General features: G+C 42.5%; 1 protein-coding gene across 1 annotated transcript in view; it reads left to right on the top strand.

Annotated features, from left to right (window-relative positions):
- Positions 1–2,523: 2,523 nt before the first annotated feature.
- The window catches only part of il13ra1 (interleukin 13 receptor, alpha 1), a gene marked incomplete at its 3' end in the record, with an annotated part of 9,307 nt that continues 1,830 nt past the window's right edge, over positions 2,524–10,000 (top strand). Inside the window, exons 1-6 of the mRNA XM_080860118.1 lie at positions 2,524–2,731; positions 3,094–3,236; positions 6,890–7,040; positions 7,195–7,303; positions 9,439–9,614; positions 9,919–10,000. The exon at positions 9,919–10,000 is cut by the window's right edge and continues 61 nt beyond it. Coding sequence (XP_080716244.1) covers positions 2,650–2,731; positions 3,094–3,236; positions 6,890–7,040; positions 7,195–7,303; positions 9,439–9,614; positions 9,919–10,000 — 743 coding nt within the window. The 5' untranslated portion in view covers positions 2,524–2,649. The remainder of the gene's footprint in view (positions 2,732–3,093; positions 3,237–6,889; positions 7,041–7,194; positions 7,304–9,438; positions 9,615–9,918) is intronic.

Genomic DNA, 10,000 nt, shown 5'->3' on the forward strand with positions numbered 1-10,000 from the left:
AGTTTAGTCATGTGAAAATTTGCTGTATAGAATTACGTTAGGTGAAAACTTGTCAGTCTCTCTTTCTTTCTGTTGATGTGTTTGTGTGTGTGTGTGTGTGTGTGTGTGTGTGTGTGTGTGTGTGTGTGTGTGTGTGTGTGTGTGTGTGTGTGTGTGTGTGTGTGTGTGTGAGAAAGAGGAAGAACTTCCTCTAAGGCAGTGGTTCTCAAACTTTTCCCCACTTAGAACAAGGGGACCTTTTAAAGCCCCACATATCCCAAATCGCTCTAATAAAATGGTTGGCCAGGCTTAAAACTTTAACATTTTATGAAATAACGATAAGTTCTAAATCTTATTCAATAACTAACATCTGTTCTGTTAGGTTAAAATTCACCCTAGTTACCTCAGGACTCCAGAGCTGCATTTAAGTATATTTATTAGACAAACAACAACAACAATTGCAATCGGGCTCTCCTCCCAGCACAAGGCTGAAAGTGAAGCAATGATAAACCCATCGCACAAGGTTTATATAGTGAGAAGTTTAGTTTTCAGCAGGGATAACCATGTGGTGGATTTCTCTCGTCCGGCCCTCCCTGTCTTGCAAGGATGTCAGTTTTGCACAAGGTCGGAAGAAGCACAGTTCCCTTATTATCACCTCTGGTCTAAACATGCTCTTGTACATGCAGACTAAGTGGCACCTAATATTCTAGCTTACACACAAAACAGAAAAGCCCATGATTCATACAAGGAATATATTAAAACAAGGCACTTGATTCTTATATTCATAAGTCATTAACAGTGTTTGGAAATAATCTCCATCACGTAAAAGTGCAATGGTGTCAATCATTGCCTCAAATAGGCTGAGTTCCAAAAATAAAGAAAAGGGTCCTACTATGCATTTGTGTTATCAATGGTAGGTCGCTTTGGATAGGCTAAAGGCGTCTGCTAAATGACTAAATATAATGTAGGCTAATGTAAAATTGTCATATTTATTCAAATTGTATTTTAGGTTGATTGCTGTCTTTCGGTTAGCTGTCTTTTTCGCCAGTGGAATCGTTAACCTCGTGTCACAAATGTATCCATAATGTCAATATTAGCCTATCGCCCACTACACTTTCATGCTTGGGGACATTGTTTTTTTCATTGTATCGCTGCAATTAATACGCCGACGTCAATGAAAATGTTCACACTATAGTTCCAGGTCACATTTTCATTCCGGTCCCCCATCTAATGTTAGGACAGTAGGCTACTGTATAATGGAGCAACACGTAGGCTACTGGGTGGGTATGGTAGACCGAGAAAACCCAAGCGAGAGAGAACATGCACAGACACGGATAGATAAAATGTAGCGACCGGAGTTTATGTTGCTGTAACGTTGAACTCTCTGCAGCCAGTGTGGAGAATACATCCTCGGGCCAAATCAAGTTCCCATTCATTTAATCATCAACCGCAGACAGAAGTGAAAGTGAGATAACCCCGGAATTAGAGTCGGCCCTGGAGCAGTAAACACAATTCTCCCTTGTAATCTCCGACTACGACTAGCAGGAAAGGTTGACAACAGGCTAATTAATACAATACAGAGCTTAAGGGGCAAATTAATAGGCCTACAATATTTCATAGTTTGAGTGTGTTTGTTAAGTGCGATGGGGGTGTTTGCTCGTTATTAACTATTGGCTAAAGGAAGGCATCTCGCGTCCATTCGCGTCCCACCTGTCACAACGCCGCACTAGATAAACCTACATCAGAACTAAAACGAGTGGGGAGGGGGGATGGAAAACACACTCATGCTCACACAGAGACGTCACCAACATGATGTATGATTTCCCTGAGGCTAAATTCATCCCGGGAATCCATGTGACAAAATCTGGAGCCTATTAATCATGGAAGACAGAATGCGCTTGTGAGTATTCGTGAGAGTTTGTGCAATTCCCAGGACATAGGACATAGCCTACCTTTATCCTAGTTTATCTTCACCCCAAAAGCAGTAGCTAATTCAGGGGTGGATTACCGAACGGGCCTAACGGGCCCAGGGGCTCAAGAGCTCAGGGGGGACCTAAACCAGAGCCTCTGCGTGAAGTCGCTGTTATGTAGGCCCCTATCTCTTATTTGTGATTGAAAGAGGTGTATTTTGTTATTGTGGTATTCTGTTGGCTTTAATTGAGTGTACATGCGCTGTCTTAGAAAGTGTGGGCGCTATAAATCCTGTTGAGTTACAGGTAGCCTACATTTTATTATTGTGCTGTTGAAAAAAAAAATGTAAGGAATGTTTTGCGAGTGCCGGGGGGGGCTGTTATATGTAGCCTACTGGCCCAGGGGCCCATGGTTTCATGATCCGTCCATGCTAATATTGAAGATTGATTCGGTTGAAGTGTTTTAGCCAGGCGGGCCCTGAAAGAGTTAAAAGTTGCCACGGGAATATGGACTCCGCCTATAACTGCGTTGACAGTTCCTCAACACACAGCGTGTGAGTTTCTGTTTGAGATGTCCATCGAGGGAGGTTGATCGGACGTGGCGCTTTCCGAGCGGGGCTGTTTGTGTGCAGCTCAATACATTTTTGGTGTAATCAAATTCCATTCTTGGATATAAACATAATCCTGAAATTGGCCTGCGACGCTCTTCTTGGTTTGGGGATTTGTTTGGACCTGTTTGGATTAAGCGACGTGACTCGCCATGACTTTCCTCTATTGGAATATTTCAATAGGCCTACTCCTGTCTTTTTATTGCGTTTCTCTGGCAGTAGCAGACGCGGCAGGTAAGTGCGAGCGGGTAACATTGTCACTTTTGTAGGTTTATAGACTCAGATCTCAGCAGATTGTGTGCTTTAAGGAATCATGGAAAAGCATTACGGGAAACGTAATAAACCTCAAGTAGTGAGTAGTACTAGTAGCCTACTACTGAGTAGTAGTTTCCAGGAAAAAAACTAGTGACGTCAGTCTCATTTGGATTTCTAAACATTAAAGGAAGGACACCCAACAGAGTGCCCTCGTGGTGTAGTAGGGCATTTGACAGGGAATGTTTGCTGTAAGGGCAATTTAAAGTGATAAGTATTTTACCCTAAACGTGTGTTCGACCATAACCTGCTATTGGTTATATTGAAACACTGGTGTTTTGCAGGGGAGCTGCCTGCACCTGTAAATCCACAAATATTCTGGATGTCGGAGTTTTGCCCGATAATGAACTGGACCAGACCGCACATTTCGGATACATGCGTGGTTAACTATACAATCGATACAAAGTGCAAGGGCCAAAAACAGCAGGTGAGTTTACCCACATACGAGTCATGTATTCAATAGCCTATTCTACATTTTCCAGTTGGTGAAGAACTTTAGGCTACTCGCTGGCTTCCTGTTCGTTGGCTGTATGCCTCAAATAACCTGTTTTCTTCACAACTGGTGTGACTAAGATGTGCGGGCCCCTTCACTTCTGTTTCAGCCATGCCACAACCTGTCAGGTTAGTTTATTTCCGTGTGAAGCGGAACCCACCTTTTGGGAATGACGCTTGAGGCCGTGTTTGAAAATACCCTTTTAAAATGTGATAAGCGCCCCGTATCTTGTCACAAGCTCCAAGCATTAGGCCTATAAACCAGCCAGCCGTAGAATATTTGTTTATCTCTGACTGTTGTCATGATAAGCTTATCATAGTAGACCTGGTAAGGGATGAGACCGTGAGGCTGCTGTCTAGTAACACGCACATTACCAAAATGCGTGCAAAGTTAAATCATTTCAAACAAAGATTTCTCTAAAATGTATTTTTAGTTTGGTTTCGAACTCCAAGGTGTGGTAGTGTATTGCAAAGGTGTATTTATTACAGTGCATGAAATTCCCTGTATTGTTATTCCTAGGCTTCTTCTTCTTCTTCTTCTTCTCACCTTTTTCTGCGATTAATTCAGCCCGAACCGCTTAACGTAGAAACTTCATTCAAACTTTGTCGCGTAGGTCTTGTAAAGGACACTTATGCTATGTATTTTTCACTTTTCTAAACTTTATACTTTTTAAGATATTAAATAAAAACGAATCTAAATTTTCCCATTGACTTACATTGGGCCATTATGACATCATTATGACATCATTATGACTGGCTTTCACCTGTGCTTCACTGACACCTGCGCCAAATCCAAGGAACCTCTTCTCTGTCCCTCTCAATTTAACTGTATAGGAACATTAAGACACCTTCCATTATCTACTTTTTTTTCTCTCCATCTCTTCATCTTTCTCTCTATCCCTCTCAGTCTACTTTCTCTCACACTCAATCTCTCTTCTTCACTCCATTTATATCTCCTTTTTTCAATATTTTCACTCTCTCTTTATATCCAGAGCCACTCTTGTTCGCTCTTCTTTCCTTCTTCTACTCTTCTTTTCTTTCTTCTTTCCTTCTTCCATTTTTCTTTCCTTCTTCCACTCTTCTTGCCTTTGTTTTTTTCCTTCTTCCACTCTTCTTTCCTTTCTTCACTCTTCTTTCCTTTCTTCTTTCCTTCTTTCACTCTTCTTTCCTTTCTTCTTTCCTTCTTTCACTCTTCTTTCTTTTCTTCTTTCCTTCATCAACTCTTCTTTCACTCTTCTTTCCTTTCTTCTTTCCTTCTTTCACTCTTCTTTCCTTTCTTCTTTCATTATTTCACTCTTCTTTGTTTTCTTCTTTCCTTCTTCCACTCTTTCTTCTTTTCTTCTTTCCTTCTTCCACTCTTCTTTCTTTTCTTCTTTCCTTCTTCCACTCTTCTTTCTTTTCTTCTTTCACTCTTCTTTCCTTTCTTCTTTCATTATTTCACTCTTCTTTGTTTTCTTCTTTCCTTCTTCCACTCTTTCTTCTTTTCTTCTTTCCTTCTTCCACTCTTCTTTCCTTTCTTCTTTCCTTCTTCCACTCTTATTTCCTTTTTTATTTCCTTCTTTCACTTTTCTTTCTTTTCTTCTTCCTTTCTTAACTTTTGCATTTCATGCACTGGTATTTCCTTCAGGAAATGCATTTTCTAGTTATCGTTTAAAATCGAGATCGGGAGCAAAACGCCAGTGTCTATATTTGGACTGGGTCAGACTTTTTTTATTTCTCTAAAATGCATTGATTGATTTTTGTTTATTCTTTGTGTATGCGTCTTTCAGGCGTGGTAGTGTTTTATACAACTGAAATGCTGTAACTTTAATATGAATGGGACATTGAATAAAACTGAAGTCAATGGACACGGTAAACCGAGTTCTTAGAAAAAAACTGACGGATAGCTTGACGCCAGTCCCCCTCAACAATGCTCCTTAAAGACCATAATGCGATAATAGATATGTTTTTGCTACTGAGCTCCCTCTAAAGTTGCGGAGTGTATCTCACTTTTATACCACTGTTGTAAATACAAATCACGCTTTGTGAACCCCTAATGGACAGTTGTACACGAGTATCTGTTGACAAGCTGAAGGATATGGAACCGGCAAAAGACAACAGCGAAATCCAAAAAAGCATGTAGACCAGGGGTGGGCAATGAGGTAGTGGGACTGTTGTGGGACTGTTGTGGAGGGGCCAAACCAATAGGCTGAACTAAATATATGGATGTTTTTGCATTTTTAAATGAGTGCCCTGACGACCAATACACATGGCACACACACACACACAAGAAACAAGCTTGAAATGCAATAGTATTAGTATACAAATTAATAGTAATATCAATCTTTATCGTTTAACGTTTGATTCCTAATTTACCATTGACCTCCGAGGGCCGGTCAGGGACAGCCAAGGGGCCGCAAATGCCCTGGGGCCGCACTTTGCCCAGGTCTGATGTAGACTGACAAAGTAGAGTAATAACACAAGATTTTAAACAAATATGACTGCATAGTTTTATTTATTGTGACATTGGAGAGTAACGCTTTAGCTCTCGTCAATAAGTAAAAGCCAGTCTCATACCTCGGTCTCTTGCTAGATTACTCTCTCTGTTTCTCTTCCCTCGACAATGTCTTCCTCGGTTTCTTCGTCGCCTCTGCCATAATGAGCATACAGAGAATTCTGCATAAACTTCCTCCTATAGCAAGCGGAAGGGTCTATTTGTGGTGGTGGTGCCATAAAGCATTACGCAGTTCTCGTGAGTGGTATCGTGCCTGCTGTGGCAGTGGCACAGACTCCATTCTCCATATTACAAGTCAGTTTAACTGTCATGTCATATAGCTTAGGGGCTATTTAACTGTGCTCTGATACATCACCTCCATGTATTGCTGATTCCAGCGGTTAATCCACAAATGAATACAGCTGATACAGTATATTGTCATGTACATTTCACTGTGCACTACATCAGAGCATTTTACTTTCCAGCGGTGAAGATGGTATTTTTCAAGAGACTGAATATTAGTATGAGTAAATAAAGAATAAATAAAAACAAGTAGGGGACATGTGCCTTTGTTTTAGTTGTGATTTTGATTCCTAGTATTAGCGTAGATATTTTCATTAACATTATAAAGCAGAGGCTCTTGTCAAAGGTGGAACAGCTGAACCTTAGACATGAAGTGCTGTTTACTCGTTCTGTTCTATCTGATGCATTACAATGCTTTGCAGCAGTATTTCCTCGATATTAAAATACGTGTGCTGTTCCGTGAAAATCATGTTACTACGTAAGGCCTGCAAAATCCTTGCAAATACCAACAACAGCAAAATTGTGGCTGACAAAAGCTTGCTAATATGTGAAGTGGACACCCCAGTCTTGCTGCCAACCCCTGCCCAACTCACAGATTTGACTGGTCCACAGACATTCGTGATGCATCACACTCTGCTGCCCTGGTTTTGCTCTTAGTCCTACCCCTGCTCCCCCAGTATGGGGCTTCACTGGTCTAGTATACAGAGCGCGAGTGATGACGTGTGTGTGTGTGTGTGTGTGTGTGTGTGTGTGTGTGTGTGTGTGTGTGTGTGTGTGTGTGTGTGTGTGTGTGTGTGTGTGGCCCTCCTCAGGGATGTAATGACCATCACATCAGCCTTTCAGGGACCAGCACGGCGCTCAGCTGTATGTCTCGGGAGAAGGGCATCGACTTCACCATCACCACAAACTCAAACTGCAAGAACCGCAGCCAGCCTGTCAACTTGACAGTCCCACAACAGCCAGGTAACACAAACACACACACACACCACACCCAAACAGAGACACACACACACACACTCACACACCACAACCACTCAGAGAGACACATATACTACCTCGTATCTTTTCTCTGCATTCTGATGGTGTATTTTTCTGTGTCCTCCTTGTCACCCTGAAGAGGTTGTGAAGGACTTTGTGTGTGGCTTCTACAGCATTCGAGACATCAACTGCACCTGGCTCCCTTCAGACAACATCACAAACCTGCAGAGTTACTACGGGTCTATGAGGTCTGTTTGTCTGTGAGGAGGTCTGTCTGTATGTCTGTCTGTGTGGAAGTCTGTTTGTCTGTGTGGAGGTCTGTCTGTGTAAGACTGTGGGGGTCACTTTCTGTCTGTGTGGAAGATTTTCTCTCTCTCTCTCTCTCTATCTCTTCCTCTGTTTCTCTCTTGGGCTCTCCCTTCATCATTCTCCCTCTCTGTCTGTTTATCTACAGCTCTGTTTCTCCTTCTCTCCGTCACTCTCTCTCTCTCTCTCTTTTCATCTGTGTGTGTTTGGCCTTCTGTCTTGTATCTCTGTCTCAATTGTTTTCAGTGGCGGCGCGTCAAACTGAACATTGCAAAGTAGAGGTGTGGCTGGTGGTGTTCAGATTTTGACACAGAGGGCTGACAACAAACAGACAAAAATACTTTCTGAACTGACCTTGACCAATAGGCTCACTGGCTTGCATATGCTCTCCTTCTCAGCAGTAGCTAGCGCGGTTAACTGACCTCTTGAGCCACAGCCTTAAGGCCGAATTATGCTCTGTTTTAGACGTAACGCGTAAGCACGTAATTTACACAAGGAACTTGTTTTAGACAAGTTTTGATTTAAGGTTCGTTTTAGACGCAGAGCCGTGTTGCAAGGCTTGTGAAGGCCAAATTATGCTCTGTTTTAGACGTAACGCGTAAGCACGTAATTTACACAAGGAACTTGTTTTAGACAAGTTTTGATTTAAGGTTCGTTTTAGACGCAGAGCCGTGTTGCAAGGCTTGTGAGCCGTGTTGCGTATTGCAAAGCAAATTGACGCCAGAACTGTAGATTTTTTTTTTAGTTAAGTAAGCCTATTTATTGCAGCAGGACAAAGGAAAAAAACTTACCGGAGCATGAAAGTGTAGTGGGCGAAAGGCTTGATGTTATGAATACATGTGTTACACAAAATACAAATGTTGGCAATTCAGTACCAGTGGCGAAAAAGACAGCACATGTCGCAAAAGTTCGTTTATTGACATCTTTTAATGACTGCGACAGGCTTTAAAACAATGTGTTAATGAGTTACATTATTCAAAGATGAGGTGGTATACGGCGAGAGAATCTCATCATGTTGTCAATGCTTGTAACTACAATGGTGCTGGCCACAAGGTAACGGCAGGTTACTGTTAACTTTTGTATGAGCAGACCGGGCTCATTCTATCAAACTCGCTGGTGCAATTGATGGATTCACGTCAATATGAACTCAATGAAAGATATCACCATGACTCACAAGTGGCGGAAAATGAATATGAAAGTACCTATTTGTTCGTGAATGACCACATTCTCTCCAAACAATCGCGGGTGAGAATGGGATATTCGCGGTAATTTGAGCGTCCTTATAAGTGTTTAAAGAGGATTTGTAAAGGAGTTCATGTCTTCGGACCTCTTCTGTTATGTTTGTTCCTAATCCATAAGAAAAGGCTTGTGAGACGGTCTGCAGGGTATTCATGATTTAAAAAAATGTCTGGGTCTAAAAAAGACTGTATGCTATTAACCCGGAAACGTGAGACTCTGTGTGAAAGGCTGTGGTAGCCGGCCAATCACAGCCTTTGCGAGCTGTGTAGGGCCGTAGTGTTTTAGTCGCATAGTCAGGAATTTTGGGCGACGCACTTAAGCACGTAAGGGGGGGTATTTTACCGCGCAAGGGGGGGTTGTGTATCTTACGTGCTTACGCGTTACGTCTAAAACAGAGCATAATTCGGCCTTTAGCATTAACCTGTTTCAGGAACCGAATCTTACTGTCTGTTTTCACACATCTACTGTTTCCTCCCTTTCACTTATTCCAGTTATTTGGAAGGCATCGTGACCAAGACACGTGCCCCCGGTGTTTCATTTACGCATGTTTACATTGGCATTTCACTGATTAAACTCAGGAGGTCTTTCAGTTTGATAGTTTAATTAAAATATCTTTGTGACAGTCTGGCAATCAGCGTGGCAATCCAATTTGAAATACAATGACATAAAATGTTTAACATATTTCTCTCTCTCTTTCTCTCTTTCTCTTTCTCTTTCTCTCTTTCTCTTTCTATTTCTCTCTCTCACTTTCTCTTTCTCTCTCACTCTCACTCTCTCTTTCTCTTTCTCACTCTTTCTCTCTCCCTCCTCCTCCTCCTCCTCCTCCTCATGCTGTCAGGCCTCATGGTCCTGTCGTCCCTCAGCCGTGTCCAATGGTCATGGAAAGGGGCTCGCATCTGATTGGCTGCCACCTCAACCTCAGCCACCAGTCCCACAGCCAGGATGTGTACTTCCTGATCAACGGCACCCGGGGGAACTCCGTCCTCACCAGCACCTTCAAGAGGAAGCTGCTATGTACGGGGAGACGCACGCACGCACGCACGCACTCAAACACTCAACAATACTTCACAAAATTCATGCTCAATTCACACAATCACACAGGCATACATTTGACACACAAATACACTGAATCTACACACACACACACAAACGCAGACACACACACACACACACACACACACACAGGCTCACACACAGGCTCACACACACACACACACACACTCCCAACTCATTAAATCTCACAATGCCAGTACCTGAAGAGAAGAGAGATATTTTCTTCATTCCTCTCTTCTCCCTCTTTCTCTCTCCGTCATTCCAGTCAAACCCACCCCTCCTGAAGTGACTATCAACCTGACCAGCCCCGAGACGCTGCGTTTCTCCTGGGACCCTCCGGACTTCGG

Source organism: Sprattus sprattus, assembly GCF_963457725.1.
Source record: "Sprattus sprattus genome assembly, chromosome: 21".
NCBI classification, from domain to species: Eukaryota; Metazoa; Chordata; class Actinopteri; order Clupeiformes; family Clupeidae; genus Sprattus; species Sprattus sprattus.